This window comes from Xiphophorus couchianus, chromosome 11 (assembly GCF_001444195.1).
Source record: "Xiphophorus couchianus chromosome 11, X_couchianus-1.0, whole genome shotgun sequence".
Taxonomy (NCBI): Eukaryota; Metazoa; Chordata; class Actinopteri; order Cyprinodontiformes; family Poeciliidae; genus Xiphophorus; species Xiphophorus couchianus.
Window position 1 is genome coordinate 27,860,584 of NC_040238.1, and position 16,595 is coordinate 27,877,178.

Below are 16,595 nucleotides of genomic sequence, written 5' to 3' on the forward strand. Positions count from 1 at the left end.
ACATTTAGAAACCGTGTTATTGCACATGTTGCAGATCAATAATCAATTGTTCCTGCGACTTCAAAAGAACATTCCAAACATATGAAGCTTGTTTGCTTTTGACACAACACTTATTCAAATTCAACATCTCAAAGAAGGGCTAAGAATCAGAATTAGTTGAGAAACACTGCTATGCAACTGCAGTTCATGCTTTTAAGTATGTTCTCAAAATTAAACATTATTTTGAAACATAAAGGTGAATGAGTCTTCCGATCTCATTACTTGTATAGCAATGTTTATTAGGTAAATTAGACATGCACAAATAAAAATTTTAATGCCGTATTTTCATTCATTTTGTTCCTGATGTTGTTTTATGTTTAAATTAATTTTTACAAAAAAATAGTCTGTTTTAATGTTCCAAAATTTAAAAAGGTCCAACAGCATGGTAAACGACTATAACAGACCAGAAAAACTGCATATAAAATATTTAAGAGAACAAAATTGATTGGTGTTTTCATTTGCTAGATTTGCCAATTTAGCAAAATGACACCATGGTTCAAAGAATCATTTCCTCAAATGTAATGAAATCTGACAACAAAAGGCCATTGCAAAATTTACAGTAGATGAGAAATCTACTGTATTTCTTCTTACAGTGCTAAGTGCTTCACAAAGGGAAGATAATACATTAGAACATGTCTTTGTCATAAATATAAAATTTTATTTCATCTGCTATAGCAGGCGTGTATAAAAAGCTATAATTCTATACACATTTCTTTGGATCAGCTTCTGTCTTGTGAATCACTTAAATGTAATTCACACTGCAGATACAATTTTCAACATTCCAACAAGAACATTTGAGTGATTATATAAGAACAACACAGGCAAAGTAACACATAAACTTCAAATTAACTTGCACAAAACAAGCATTACGTGTTTAAAATACGTGCAGCTACAGTGGTTTGTGGCTTTATTTACAGTGGCGTAGCAGATACATGACTGGAGTGAAGCTAAAGAGTGGTTGGGTAATAAAACAAAACAAAAGTCTTGGACACATTGACTCTAAGATAATCACTTGTCTTGCATCTTTTCCAAAATGGGAACAATCATGTCAAACTTGGGCCTCTTGGCTGGGTCTTCATTCATGCAGAGCCTCATCAGCTTGCAGATGTGAGGAGAGATGCCTGGTGGAATGGTTGGCCGGAGTCCCTCCAGAGCAATCTGAGCAGTGGGAGGAAAATTATGTGCTGTTTAAGTGTCATGTACAGTGCATTGCAAAAATATTTCACACTTGTCACAAAACTTTTAACATTTTGTTACACTATGTGTGGCAGAACAATCCCCAGAACCAAACTCAGAGTGGCAGAATCAAGGTGTTGGATGTTTTTCTTCAGCAATAATAGTCAGAGTTTATTGGAAGTTGGCTGAAGCTAAATACAGGGCAATTCTGTAAGAAGCCAATATTGATTCAGACAGGCCCAATACAGCTGATGCAACACCGAACGCTTTCTACAGATAAAAGAACATTTTAAAGACAACGTAGCATTTTTTCAGCTTCACAATTACGCTCTAGTTTGTGTTTGTATAAATGTCTCATTGAAAAACAAGGAAGTTTGTTGTTCCTGTGAGGTAAAAAAATTTATATTTCAGAGGATGCGAATAATTTTGCAATGCACTCTGAAAAATATAGAGTTTGAGCATTTGGTGTGTTGCTACCTTCATCCCTATCTCCATGTTTGAGAGATCAGCAAACGGAACCTCTCTGGTAACCAGCTCCCATAGTAACACTGCGAAGCTCCACATGTCAGCAGATCTTCTGTTGATGTCTTCTGGCTTTTTCTGCAGTGCTGAAAGCGGTAGGAAGGAGAATATGAGAAAAATTAATGGAAAAGGAAGGAGACAGGTCTGGGAAGATCCAATGGGGGAATAAATACCTTCAGGGGCCATCCAGGCTGGTGAGTACATGCGCCCAGGACACTGGAAGGAGAATTTAGCATCTGCCATGCTTATTCTGGCTGTCATATCCTCATCAATCTGTAAATTAAACACAATGGGTAAAGACTCATCATACATAAAAGTGCCAAACAACACAGGATTTTCCCTGTTTGCTTATACACTGTGCCTACCACAATTATTAGCGCATTTAATGTGTACAAGCAGCTACACTCATGTTTTTTATGCAGAGCTGCTAATCCCAAAATGCCCCTTTTTTATTTCAGTTGTCCAATAGAAAGTTTTGGATATTTAATTTTTCCTCACCTCCCACACTGTTCTTTACAAAATCAATGTAATAGTCTTGTATTTCAGTTTCAGTTATTGATGATTAATGTTGTGACTGAGGATATAAGTAAGTTTAGGTGAGTAGTCATTTTATGTAAGCCATTTCCTGACTTATTATGACAAGTGCCAGAGAGGCAGTAGAAAATCATCTGTTGACTGTTTTTGACATGGGGTCATATGACATATGACCCCAAAAACATATGACATCTGGTGCCTTACCATGATATATTTACTATTGAGGTAAAGCCGGGAAACCATCGGCTCTAAGGTGTGGAGGAACGCCATCCCACTCGCGATGTCCAGGGCAAACTTGACCGCTTGGCTTTGGTCAACCACCAGAGCTGATGAAGACAAGGCGAGGGACAAAATGTAAAACAACAAACTAAGTAACTAACAATAAAATTGATATTCAAATGTTATGGATGTCAGTAATGTGTATGCAAATAGGGTTATATTTGTATGCAGATGTATCTCAATAAACTGACAAAGACGAACAGCAGCTGTACTGTGCAGCTGTACTGTGCGTACCTTGAGCTTTCCTTTGAGTATAAAAAAATTATATATTGTTATTTGACTTTTTATTATTTTTCTCTTTGACTATTAACAAAATTGTGGGACAAAAATATATATGTCTTTGTGTCAAACGGTCCTGCACACCTGTGTGCTTCTGTGGGGTTTTAGTGGGCACATGTACATCTTAAACCTGAATTTTATTGGTTAGTTTACTTTTGTTTATTTGGTGGCTTGGTGCTCGTTCTGTAAGCGAAATGTGACTGTGCAGTGAAGCTAGCAAAAAATGAGTAAGCAGATTCTTAAACAGCTCAGTCTAGTCAAAACGTTTGCAAAGAAAAAAAAAAAGTGGAAATCAAGCAAAAGTCGCTTCACTGGGAATTTCCGTCTTCCTCCTCCAGTGAGTAGGCTTTTTCATTCCTGTCTGTATTATTTCTACAAAAAAATAGGCTATGCAGGCATGTAAGTGTGTGTGCGCCATTGTGCATGTTGGGCCTTGTGTTGATTAGGTACACTGTTTCTCTGTGGCAAGTGCATCATGCTCATGTGCCCTGTATTTGTGGAAGTTAGGCTTGTGCTTGTTTGGGGATGCGTGTTGGGAATGTGGTTGTGTTCATGTGGGTCAGGTGCAGTGATGGTGTTGTGCATACTGTCTGATAAAGTCCTGTTGGTGCCCCGGATGAGGAATAGCCTGTACCCAGAATAGTTGTGTGTGCTGGCTCTTGAAGCGCTCACCCCGATTGGAATGTAGGGTTATCACTGTTGTTTGTGCACTTTTTTTCTACCACAGATTTTCCTTCCACTCAACTTTTTTAAAATGTGCATGAACAGAGCACCCTGTGAGCAGACAGCTTCGTTAGCAGTGACTTTTTGTGCCTTACCCTTGTGGATACTGTCAATGACCGTCTACTAGACACCGCTCAAGTCATCAGTCTTCCACATGATTGTCTAGTTTCACTTTTTGAATAATCTTGTTTCCCTTTTATATGTTTATGTTCACTACTAAAATACATAAACACTTTGAAGAAATTAATACTTGTTTATATGCAAATGGCTGCACAGTGGCTCAGTTGGTAGCACTGTTGCCTTGCAGCAAGAAGGTCCTGGGTTCGATTTCCGTCCGGGGTCTTTCTGCATGGAGTTTGCATGTTCTCCCTGTGCATGCGTGGGTTCTCTCCGGGTACTCCGGCTTCCTCCCACAGTCCAAAAACATGACTGTTAGGTTAATTGGTCTATCTAAATTCTCCCTAGGGGTGAGTGAGTGTGTGAATGGTTGTTTGTCCTGTATGTCTCTGTGTTGCCCTGCGACAGACTGGCGACCTGTCCAGGGTGTACCCCGCCTCTCGCCCGGAACGTAGCTGGAGATAGGCACCAGCAACCCTCCTGACCCCATTAGGGACAAAGGGTGAACAGAAAATGGATGGATGGATGGATGGATATATGCAAATGTAAGAAAACAGTTTGGTTTGAACTGTGTTACAGCTAATCTAAGCCGAGGTTTTATAACCTGAGAAAATTAAGACAGCAAATTTCCTTTTTTGTACTTGCACGTAAAAACAAATGACTTACTTGTGCCTTCATGGAGGATGGTGTACAGAGATCCGTATGGCATGTAGTGGGCGATGATGATCGGATGAGGAGAGGGAGGGGACTGACATGCCCCAAGGACAGGCAGAATATTTGGATGAGAAAAGATTCTGTAATGGTAAAAAGAGAAACAAACAGCTAAAACTCAACTCTGCTGTGTTAACATAAAATTATACTTCACTCAAGGAAATAAGAACAAAACTGTAAAAGATATATTTAACAGTACGCTTGTATGATCTGGAGTCCTTTTAAGTTAAGTTTTACACCTCATTAGCAGAAACACTTTCATTTTTTGCAATACCTACCCAAGTTAAGCCAAAGTGCTTTTATTTAAACATAAGTTCTCAAAAGAAAGCAAAAGAACTGAAGCTCACATTAAAGTAAGAACACAGCTGCGCTACTCAGTCTCTCTAGTGGGGTTTATTTGACTTGGTTAGTTTAAAGGCTTCTCTCATTTTTGTTCTGGTTTTTTTTTTTTTCTTACAGCCTAATGAGTCTCAAAGATGGGAAACGCTGATTAAACCCAGTCCGGATGGTGAAAAGTAAAACATGCATTTTATGTTATGCATTGCTAATTGAATGCAGTGTTCTTTGCTTTCAGATGCATGCAAGCTGCACAAACAGCCGAGAATATGGTTTATAGACGTGTTTCGGGGTTGAGCAAGCTGAGTCAGAATGGTTTAGTGTCAGCACACTAAAAGTTTAAGTTATGTTTAAATGTCATGATAACAAATCCATGCAAAAAATGCACAAAAGAAAACCAGACATCACAATTAGTGAGGTCAAAGATGTGTGTTTAGCCTTTTTTTGTTGCACAAACATTCTGCAACTGAACTGGAGTGAACGTCGACCACTGACTCCAAATAAAACCGTTTTTACATAAACATGATTGTGAGTTCAAATGTTCACACCCTCCACATTTTGTATGCATACTTTTCCTTTCATTGATTTACATTCATTCATTATTCACCATGAATATAACATTTATTTTCTTCCATTACTGATTTTGTTCTTACAAAGTGGAATAATTACAAAACAGGCAAGTTCAATTATTTTTCTAAACTAGATTTTTGTACACAAGCTTTATTGTTCAAATGCAAATATTCATCCAAACTGGTTAAATGTCATGTAGTGTCACAGATCTGCCTTTAATGCCTAGTCCTTACAGTTTCCAACGGTTTAATGTCATCCTGCTTTATCCATTCCAAAATCAATCTACATGTGTGTTTGGGGTGATTGTCCAACTGGAACATACAACTTTGTTGAGGTTTTGATCATCTAAGTGTTGATTTTAGGTGATATTCAAGAATTTGATGAAGTCTTCCTTCTTTTTTATTCCATTCAATGAAATAGCACCACAGCATCATATTACCACCATTGTGCTTGACAGTTGGAGAAGCATTCTTAGGTTTGAAACCACTATCATGACTCTCAATCACAACTACCGTTCAAACTTTGTCTCATTTGACCATATAACGTTTTAACTTTTTTGTAGTTTAAGTTTAACATAAACGCTTACCAATTCTGCCAAGAGGAGTGAACAAACCCAGGATGATTGGTTTGGCTTACTGGTGTGTAGTTTCTCTGCTATATATTTGAATCTGCATGTATAATTCTGGCCATATGTGAAATAGAGAAAACCCACAATAAATTCACACTTGTGCAACCAATTCAAAAATGACTGAAGTTGTTTTGTTTTTGTTGTTTGCGACTGTTCAAGCAAATAATTAAAATTCCTAGATTAATTGAAAATGAATGGCTGGTGTATGTAAACTTGTGACCATAAATTTATCTGATAATAAACACCAACAGTCTAGTTGTACGATAAAAACCTGAGTTTGGGATGCTCCTCGTTAAAGTCTCTGCTCTTCCTGGTGGTCCAGTCTCTCACGTGCAGCACCTTCACCACAATCTCATCCCCTTGCCACCGGCCCTGCCACAACTAAAAGAAGAGCACACACTCCAGTGATCAGCCGGAGGAACTAAAAAAAAAAAAAAAATACTGTCAATCAGCATTAAAAGCAGCTGACCTCTCCGGACTGGTTCTCATTGATCTTTGCCAGAAGCGAGAGCTGCTTAAAATCAATACCGGCTTGCTTATTGAGGGTGCCATTACCTGTGAGATGAAAAACATGAATAAAAAAGCATGAATCTTAATTTTGCATCATATTTTGATCTTATTTTATTAGACAAATCCTACTCACGGGGTCGCGTTCTCATTGTACCCTTCCAGAACGTTTCCTTGTATGGGATTTTGGCCATGTTCTGGCCCATTTTCTCTGCCTTTTCTAAAATAAGCAAAAAATAAAACATTTAAAATATAAGCGTAATGTTCTTAATTTGCCTTTAAAGTTTCTTTATCTTAGTGAAAATCTGCTGCAATGTTTAAAAGTCTATAAATAAAAAATTCTGACCTTGCAGTAGCTGTTTTAGGTGAGGCTTGGCCTTATCCAGAGGTGTCTGCCCATACCTGTTACATATACACACCTGGGCACCATGGGTTACCAAGTCCTAAAAAGAGATACAACCCTAGAATTACAACAAAATTAAGAATGTACTGATAAAGAAAGCAGGTCTTGCTGCAGTAGCAGTTTCCGCCCAGAAGAGGGCGGTTTTTCACCAACAGATGGAATCCAAAAAGGGATGTGAAAAATGTGTGTTGGTGTACAGTGATGCACCTCTGCAACCTCATCGTGGCCCCAGAAGCAGGCGTAGTGCAGCGGGGTGTTCCCGTGCTCGTTGACTGTATTGGGGTCCGCTTTGCACTGAATCAGCTGTCATCATAAAACAGAGCAACAAAAACACATGAGAGAGAGCATATCAGCATATAAGCTGTTTAAGAAAGCGAACCTTAGCCACAATGTCCCTGTGTCCGTGGCTTGCAGCCAGATGTAGAGGTGTGTCATCTCCACGGTTCATCACGTTGATTCGAGCCCCTCTCATGATGAGCATGTCAACAACGCCACTCCTCCCTTCCCTGCACGCCCAGTGGAGGGGGCTGAAGCCATGGTCGTCTCTAACACACAAGACAAATGGAAAATATGAGAGGAAATGGAGTCGGGATGCCGCATCTTTACATTTATCTGGTCATCAAAACATCCAAACACAAAGAGACGCAAGTAAAACGCTTAACTGCGGTATGGAGAGAGTCTCCATTCAGGTAGTGACATTTCCAAATGAGTAGTAGGAACAACTAATTTTTAAAATAAATTAGGTATATGAAAGGTTAATGCTTTCGCAGATAAAGAGATAAGAAGTTCTGAACTTTTACAAGAGGGAAAATAACACTTTCAGACAGACATATGATCATTCCAGTCTACCATAATGAAGAGAAAAAATCATCAAGGTTCACCTCACCTCACAAGTGTAAATAATGTAATAACTTTAAAAATAATAGGAATAAATTTGACTGTCTCCTTTTAAAGAGCAGAGCAATACTCTGGCAAAACTTAAACAGATCAACGTCTAGCAGAAAAACAGACGAGTACAAAGAAAACTTCAAAAAGGTAATTTTTTTGAAAAGACGTCTCCCAAAGCAAAGGCATTGTGGTGGGATGATCATATTAAATATTTACTAATGATGTGGAAGAAGACAGAAGTAGCATTGTGAGTTCTGATGCATGGAAAACGAGAAACACTGCTCTCTCAAATGTGATTGTACTGTATTAGTAAGTGGCCTAAAAAAAGAACAAAAAATGTTGTTTTTCCTTTTAGGTAAAAAAAAGCACATGCTTCTATGCCTGAACTTGTCTTTTGCTCTCCTCTTAATTGAAATATGCTTCACTTGTTGTGGAACAAGCTGAAAGCAAGACACCCCACATACCAACCAGAATCAGCCCTTAAAAGCACAGCTCTACATCCCAAAAAATTTTTATCTCTAAGTTCTTCCTAAGATTTTGATATGTATTTCTTCAAATGTCACTGCTGTAAAAATACTGTGAGAAAATATGTGTATTAACCTGACCCTATATGAAAAAGTATTTGCTCCCTAAACCTAATAACTCTTTGTGGCATCCTTAGGAGCAACACCGGTCATCAAGCATTGGTAATAACTGTCAGTGAGTCTTTCACATCGCTGTGGTGAATTTTTGGTCACTCTGCAGAACTGTTTTAATTCAGTCATATTGGAGGATTTCCCAGCATGAACAGACAGCGTAAGGTCAAGCCACAGCATCTCAATCAGATTTAAGTCAAGATTTTGACTAGACCATTGCAGAATTGTAATTTAATTTTTTTTAGCTATTCAGATGGGAACTTATGCTTTAAACACAGTATTTCAGGTGACAAATAACAATAATAATAACATAATTTTGGTTTAAATTTATATAAAACAAAATTATATATTATCTATTCTCTAACAGACAAGAGAATTAATTTTTATAAATATATTTTTACTGCTAACTTGATGCTGAGTAAATTACATTCAGCCTTCAGCCTGTAGTAAACACATTTTAACAAAACCATAATAACATTGATGACTGTGTAAGAACGAGGAATTATATGTTGCCTACTTCAAGTTGTCAGACAGATTCTTTTGGCAATAATCATACGTAGATGGTGCCAGGGAAATTTAGTATAAAAGCCTTCCTGAATGTATTTTTAATACTTATAATATCCTGAATATGGTTAAAATGAAAAGGTAGAGTATATCTTATGGAGCGTCCTGCTAACAAAACATTCTCTGTGAGGTTTGCTCTTTGGCACAGGTTCACGCACCCACCTCCTACTAATCTTTATTTAGATTTCAGCACATGCTTCCTCTCTGTGCCTGCAGCCTCTTCCCATCTGATGATTGGCCCGGTGATAAATACTTCTACACAGGCTGGAATGCCTGCTAACATGTCCAAGGACGCACACAGTCACGGTGTATACATGACCACTTCCAGTCTGCGAGGAGCCAGGCTGTCACCTCCACTGTGGGCCCAACGGGTCAGCTCATTACACCAACTAACCCAGAGTCTCCTGGCTGCTGGGGTTTCTCACAATGCCCTGCGAAGCCACAAACTCTGCTGTTATTTTAACAATAAACTTCGAGGGGGTCTTTCAGCTCCCACTGAAGTGAAAGAGCAGAGAGGTTCATTCTCTGTCAGACCTGATGTAGCAGCACTGTGGACAGACAACTCATAGACTAAACCACCCTGTGGGCTAAAAAAAGTAACAAGGGGGAAAAAAATGCAAGAATGACAGAGTGGAAAATACTCTGAGCTACACATTCCTTCTAAGTCTGCCTTTTTTTCATGTGTTTTCCTGTGTCACTCGGTTCTAGAGGCAGAGTAGTTATTTAATGCTTCGCTGGCTGCTCTTAGGCGCCTCTTTCGGTTCCAACTTATTATTCCAACAACACATAAAGCGTTTATTCAGCACTTTGGGTGCTCTGAGCAGGACAGAGGCGGCCGCGCCACATAGTTGAGCTTCCTTAGAGTAACAGCCAAAGAAGGCCTTCATCATAATGACTGCTTATTCATTTGTTTATGTGTGACTCTAGGGGAGCTGCCTAAGAAGTTCTGTCAGCGATGGGCTTGGCCCTGTATGGAGCTAAGAAGAGGAAATGGACTTGGCTGCTGCGTGGTTGGCCAGCAGCTCCGCAAACTGTACATATATGGCCGGGTCCAAGAATGAGATAACCAGAGTCTTTATTTAAGAAGTTTTCTTACTCCTTCTGATGAAGAGAATGTGAAAAAAGGCAAGAGTTTTAGAATTGAACAATTCAGAATAAAAAAGTTGGGACTTTTGATTCCTACAATTGTACTAATATGCACTGTTTTATGTAGTCTGTTATTCAACAAATTAGAATTGCCAATATATACCCTCATAAACAGGGCTATGATAACAATTTGTGAACAGAAGCAATCTGTTGGGGCCATAAACAAGGATTTTAGGTTCCCCTTTAGTAAGCTAAAGAAACTTCTCAGCCATTCAACTCTTCATAAAATCTAAGCAGCGATGCAAGCCAAAGCTCTCTGAGCAATCACAATTTTAATATCCAATATGGTATCCACGGTTACAAAAAAGGCAGCAAAAGTGGTTCATAAAAAAGCTATTTATCAGCAGATGTGGGTTTATAGTTTTCAAACCAGTGGGGAACAGAGTTCTGTGGGGGGAAAAAATAACATGGGGAGCACGTTCATTTAGTTTTAACGACTAAAATCAAAATAAAATTATTATTATTTTGTATTGCTAAAAGTAGTTAACTACAACAAAATCCTGGTGTTTCTGGACTTCCCTATTCCAGGTGTAACAAACTCACACTTTGTGTACCAGCAATACTTTCAGCGAGAGGGATTTAGTCAAACTGCATCTAACATAGATGGAAGTGCCAGCGATGCTGAAGTTCAAAAAGGGAGAAGGAATGACTGTACTGACAGATAAAAAACACGAAATGAGGAAAATTTGGAAATATCATAGCTGATGTTATCACAAATTTAATGATTTTTCTCATATTGTTTAGCTTTAATCAGAAAGTTAAAGTTTTGTTTGTGCAGATGAGTTACGTTTAGCAACATTACCAGTAAAAAAAACAAACAAGGCAAGTTGTGTAACACAGCAGTAATATCCCACCATGTAAACTATGTGTGTATTTTTAACAACAATCACTGTGCATGTTGACATGCACGTACTTGCCCATCCTATGAAAAGACCACCAGTTTTTGCAAGACATGTGTTTACCTGTCATTGCACAAACTTCACAGATGAATTCCAGCATCCAGATGGACCAGAAATCCCTCACAATGCAAACATTAGGGACTGACATAGGAACCTACCCTAAGTTGAGGTCATTCTCTGTGTTGTCCAGCCACAGACGGACAGCCACTGAGTTCCCTTCTCGACACTGTGTGAAGATGTCATCCATGCTTGTGCTGTAGAGTGGCTGTTTGTTCTCTCAGTCTCTTTAAGAAGCAGGGACATAGAGTCTGTAAAAGGGTTTGAGAATTCCTTAGGCGCACTTTTCTCTTCAAGAAAAGCACCACGTTTTTTTTTTTTTTTACAAGTAAATAGAGAAGAAAATCGTTTGAGCCGAACTTGAAGTTCAATCATATCAATCTCATAGCCATAGATTCTGGAATTCCTATATTTTAAACCAACCATGAGCTATTATCTTCAGTTGAAAGAGGAAGAAATAAATGTATTGTGAAGTCAACAAATAGTTGGACTTCCCAACATTTCCTCCTTGCTTTTTCTTTCTACGTTGGCTCGGATGGGCTGGCCCCTCTGAATCATAACCCCTTGTTGCTTTATAACGAATTAAACCCACCACAAAACTTTCAGCATAAACAAAATATGAAGCATTACTGCGTAAATTGAGAGGAAGTGTCGAAAGTCTTACCAGTTGGGATCTTGAGGAGTTCGTTTTTCCTTTTTCCCCCCCTCCCCAGAACCACCACCGTCTCCTCTCCACTGGTCGCTCTGAGTCCACGCCCCGCTTTCCGAGTTGATGTGGGCTCCAGATCTCCCCCTGGCAGCCACGTCCTGGGACAACGACACAGCGACGCCCCCTGCAGGAGGCAATGCAGCGCTGCCTTTGGGTCATAAATAAATGTTTGAAATTTAGGAGAAATAAAACTTTTAAAATACACAAGGGTTTTTAAAAAATATATATATATATTTTTATTATCTGCAGTATGATCCACAAACAATCATTGGTCCATTTAGAAGGTATATCTTGGTAGAGTCGACACATTTTTGTCTCTGTAATTGCCTTCATTTTTTGTGGCATAGGCTCAAAAAGGTGCTGAACTTGATACATATCAATATGCCATCACCTGTTGTGAATGGCTATAATGGGACAAAACCTGTAAACCGAAAATTGTAGTTATGTAATGCAAATAACAATGGCATAAAAGGTAGAAATCAGCAGGAAATAATCACATAATAACAAGAAGGTAAATACTTGACAATGAAAAGCTGTAGTTTATATAAATATTTCACTGTGTTTCTCCAGAGTCTGCTTTTATTCGGGAAGTAGAGTTGCACAATGTAGCATAGCAATAGCCATGTCGACATCAGACTCTGCAATACAGCAAACTCAGAGCACTGCAATATGTGGCAGGATATTATATTCATAAGAGTCATGGTTTAATTTTATAACATAATCAACTCTTTGGGTGTACTCTAAATCACCTTAATGTCCACCTAACCAGTATCTGAGATAGTAAAGGTCATGGTCAATGATAGATATGTAATGACCAAGAAAGAAAACTACCAAAAAATGTGGGTTGATCATTATGAGTTTAGTCAAATTGCAACTTTATAGTAGTATCTTAATTGCATACTTTTTTAGGTCAGTGTTCACATTGATTTTTAAATTACATTTAGAAAGATATTCTCAATGCCACTATTCAGTTATGTAAGAAAATAGCCAAAGGTGTAATATATTTGGGTTCATGTCTTAGAAAACTCTTCCTGAAGGTGCAACACAGACATAAAGATAGATGTTGCGACCTTGGTTCTTTATTGCACTAACCACAACAAATTTAATGTGAAATATCCTTACATGAACTAGTAGGAATGTCAGTAACCACAATAACTCCTCCCCTAAGTAGGCTGCCAAGAACCAGGTTCGATGTGCAATATATTATTGCACATTATTGCACCAATGTGCAATAATGCAATAATGTGCACTAAAGGGCCTTTTGTATCATCAAAAGGCCCTATGATGACACAAGAGTGGAGACAAAGTAGCCTTTTATTTTATCCATTTTTGTCCCATTATATTTACTGATGAGACAATTGTTCAAGCTTTTTAGAATGCAACCGACTGATGTTATTATAACAAAAAAAATATTTTTTTGCCAACCCTATCAACTTCTTGCTGAATTTTGCAGTTGTTGTGTGTAACAGATGACAGTAGTAGATAATGCTATGAGAGATCATCTTGATAGCAACACAAAGGAAACTATGTGAGGAGTCAGATGTGACCAAGGTCATAACCTCGTTTCACAATCATAACAGTCAGACCTGAAGCTTTGTCAGAACATCCAGGAGGATGCCCTTCAGATGTAAATCAGGTTGTCTAAGTCTCTCATGACTGGTAGAACTGAAAACCTGAAATGTTGATATATAACAATCTTTATTTCGTAATGTGTTATATGAAAAGTTTGGATTTTAATTATTTCTTTTATATCTTGCGCTGTTTGTTCACATCATAGTGCATCAACATGACCTCATTACCTTTCACCACTGTTTTAAATTGACCAAGCTCTCAGACATAATAAACAGCAAACAGAAGTAACTATTTAAAGGCATGGGTATGAACTCTAAATCCACATTATCTTATCTTGAAATCTAAAGCTAGCAGCTAGTTCAACAGAAAGTGAGACCAAGGTGGATTTCTGAAACTGATTAGCACCGTAGCTTTAAAGTTTATATCGTCATGTTTGTCCTGTTTCATATGGAAAATGGATGTAGGAGGTGGAGCACTTCCTACTAACTTTTTACTTTTTATTTGCATAGAAGGTATGCCTACATTAGTTTTTTTGTTTCATTTTTGTGTATCTGCTCTGTCTTCTCAAACTCCCAATTGGTGGGAGATATTTGCTTGCACTGAGCCAGGTTCTCCCAGAGCTTTTTTCTGTATAAAAAAAAGCTCTGGCACCAATTGGTGCCAGAGGAAGAACAGTGAAGTGGTAGTTCTTCCTCTTCACTGTTGCAACATGCATCCACTGTATGAAGGATTCTGCTGTCACTACGTGCTCATTTGAGTGAATGCTGCAAATCTATAACTTAATTAAATGTAAATGATTTTCTTCAATAGAAACCTGTTTAAGCTAATTTTAATAATGAACAAAACTTATTGCACTGTTTGGTAAATAGGATCAACTAGTAGCTATGTATGACTGAACTGAAAGTATATGTTGTGAATTGGTGCTATATAAATAAGCTGAATTGAATTTAATGTGAACCTGAATTGAACTTGTAAGAGGATTTTAAGTCAAAGAAGCTACTTAATTGAGCTGGCATTTTTATACAAAAAAATATATAAATTACTACTTCTGAAATGCCTAAGAATGGCATATTTCATTCTTAGGATGTACTTGGGCTTAATCACCAAAATAAACTTCCAGAAAATCCCGAAATACTGAAACACTGTTAATTTAAATATAGACTAAAGGACCATTTGTTTATAGGTACTTTTAATTAATAACTGGACCATCGTAACGTGTAGTCTGTTTTCCCTTACTTCACTACTGCAATGTATAATGTTTTCCTTTTTTGTTTTTATTTTCCATCTGTAAAGCGGAGGCCTCCAACCTGGGTAATCAAGGTCCACTACCCTGCATATTTTAGATGTTTCCAGAATGGTAAAAATGGTGGCATTAACTCATTTGCTTAGCTCCAGTTGCTGCAGAAGTCCGTTAATCACCCATTTATTTAAGCCCGGTGTAAAGAAGCAGAGAAACACCTAAAACATGCAGGACAGTGGGGTGTGAGGACCTGGGTTGGGGACCTCAGTTGTAAAGCACATAAACATATACATTTTAGATTTTAATCAGAAAACAACTTTAAAAAAACCCCTGAACTATACCTTTACGTTAACGTTGTCAGCAATCCTTTAATTATTTATTAATCTAAAAAAAAAAAAAAAAGATGACATGTATATGACTGCAGCCACAAGACAAATCTAAAAAAGTAAAAAAAAAATTAAAAAAAAATAAAAACAATAGTAGTCTGTCAAAATAATCCTCATCATTTCATAGATTCCAAAGATTGTTTTGCCTGGATGTTGAGGACAGAGATTTCAGTTTGACCGGTAAGACTGATTCATGACTCTCTTGGCCTGTCAGGCCTCATGATTTAGACTCTGTAGGGTCTGCCTTTTGGTCCATTTTCTGGTCATGGTGATGCTTTAGGGCTGCTAAAGTCATTCTGGATTCCAGATACAGCAGGCTGAGGAAATCCTAATCCAGTTTCTTTAAGCTCTGAGACATTTACACCATCAGTCCTGGGTGTAAGTGGTGCGCTAGCTGACAAACCTATTCCTGTGCCTACTGTATTAGCTGGAATTGCTAATGCTGCTGGTTTTAAGGGTGAGTCATGGACTTCTGGTGCTACTTCAGTCACTGATGAGGTTATCTGAGTAGGTGGAGGTGAACTTATAGATGTCTGAATTGATGGTGTGGCTTCGGCTCCATTCCCAATGGTTCCAGGTGTAGCTGCAGCCTCGGCTGCCTTTGCATTCTCTGCAGCCTTGCTCTCCATCTCCTCCATCCTTCGCTGCACCATCCGAGGCATCAGCTGCACATACGTGCCCATCAAGCGGTGGTTTGTGCGAATCAGCTTTCCAGCACAGTTGTCCACACAGCGCTCCTTGACAGACAGACAGTAGGAATGTTAATCACAACAAAATATTACAGTACGGATATGTTATCTATGTCACATTATAGATGATGTGATTCATAGATAATCTAAGTATTTTCTATAAATATATACCAACTCTACGTTTGTAACAAGATGATACATGTTACAAACATAGCATGTGTCAGTGTACTTAGATAACGGGGTTATGATTATGTCTGCTCCCAGTACCTCGTCCATTGTGAGGTTCCTGTAGTTGAAGTTGCTTGTGCAGCGCTGGAAGCAGATTTCAGTCATGCGGTTGTAAACCAAAAGGAAATCCCGCAGCTGGAAGAAATGCAGTCATTCAGAATCACCGTCCACATCTCTATTTACAAATCGGCGAGAGGAAAACCAACTTACGTTTCTCAGCTGCTGGTCAGGATCCATCTCAACCGACTCGGTGGCGAGCCACTGGTTTGCTAATGTGTTCAGTAAGCTGGTCTCTAGATCTTCGGATCCGAGGAAATTCTGGACTTACCAATGCGTGACTAACTTTAATGGATAAAGTAAAAAAATCCGTTAGATCAGATTTACGTTTAAACCTCCACTTGAACCAGTTACACCTGAAATGAACTCATTCACATGAAGGATTTTAGTGGCATGACATTCACATGCGAGCGGCCATGTTTGGAGCAAAGATCGCCTCTGCTTGTGAAGAGGTTTCACTCTGCGGCTGTTTGAACAAATGAAAAAAAATAAAAAATAAAAAAGGTTGGTGTTACAGCAAAACCAGTACAGTCTATGGTTTTTTGAAAGCGTTTATCGTTTTTTTTTTTACGTATATCCATCATGTATTTATGTATCACTACTCCTGTAATCAGTATTTGAAAAACTTTAATAAGATATTAAACTAAAACGTGGTTTTAGTAGTTTCTCTTTTCAGTCTAGCTTATTTTATTTGTCGTATA

At 38.3% G+C, this 16,595-nt stretch overlaps 2 protein-coding genes across 3 annotated transcripts; both read right to left on the bottom strand.

The window, feature by feature from the left end:
• Window positions 1-674: 674 nt before the first annotated feature.
• On the bottom strand, window positions 675-11,818 carry ilk (integrin-linked kinase). Of its 2 annotated transcripts, none has more exons than XM_028030731.1 (13): window positions 11,678-11,818; window positions 11,115-11,240; window positions 7,204-7,369; window positions 7,032-7,127; window positions 6,768-6,864; window positions 6,558-6,641; window positions 6,384-6,469; window positions 6,186-6,295; window positions 4,336-4,463; window positions 2,476-2,597; window positions 1,911-2,010; window positions 1,693-1,823; window positions 675-1,197 (listed from the first exon to the last, which is right to left on the bottom strand). In XM_028030731.1, exons 2-13 carry the CDS (start codon window positions 11,201-11,203, stop codon window positions 1,048-1,050), a joined length of 1,359 nt encoding a protein of 452 aa, XP_027886532.1. In that variant the 5' UTR covers window positions 11,204-11,240; window positions 11,678-11,818; the 3' UTR covers window positions 675-1,047. The 2 variants fall into 2 exon arrangements, with proteins under 2 accessions (XP_027886532.1, XP_027886531.1); XM_028030730.1 differs by having other exon boundaries at window positions 11,115-11,264; window positions 11,678-11,792.
• A 1,583-nt stretch (window positions 11,819-13,401) lies between these two features.
• On the bottom strand, window positions 13,402-16,333 carry timm10b (translocase of inner mitochondrial membrane 10 homolog B (yeast)). Its single transcript, XM_028030734.1, has 3 exons — window positions 16,048-16,333; window positions 15,877-15,972; window positions 13,402-15,657 (listed from the first exon to the last, which is right to left on the bottom strand). Exons 1-3 carry the CDS (start codon window positions 16,072-16,074, stop codon window positions 15,184-15,186), a joined length of 597 nt encoding a protein of 198 aa, XP_027886535.1. The 5' UTR covers window positions 16,075-16,333; the 3' UTR covers window positions 13,402-15,183.
• Between the last annotated feature and the right edge of the window lie 262 nt (window positions 16,334-16,595).

Coding starts and splice junctions, on each gene's coding strand:
- timm10b (XM_028030734.1), bottom strand. CDS start 16,074: ATGGATCCTGACCAGCAGCTGAGAAAC. Junction 15,973..16,047: donor CTGACCAGCAGCTGAGAAAC/GTAAGTTGGTTT, acceptor CATTTCTTCCAG/CTGCGGGATTTCCTTTTGGT. Junction 15,658..15,876: donor GGAACCTCACAATGGACGAG/GTACTGGGAGCA, acceptor CTGTCTGTCAAG/GAGCGCTGTGTGGACAACTG.
- ilk (XM_028030731.1), bottom strand. CDS start 11,203: ATGGATGACATCTTCACACAGTGTCGAGAAGGGAACTCAGTGGCTGTC. Junction 6,642..6,767: donor CCTAAAACAGCTACTGCAAG/GTCAGAATTTTT, acceptor TGCTTATTTTAG/AAAAGGCAGAGAAAATGGGC. Junction 6,470..6,557: donor TACAATGAGAACGCGACCCC/GTGAGTAGGATT, acceptor TTCATCTCACAG/GTAATGGCACCCTCAATAAG.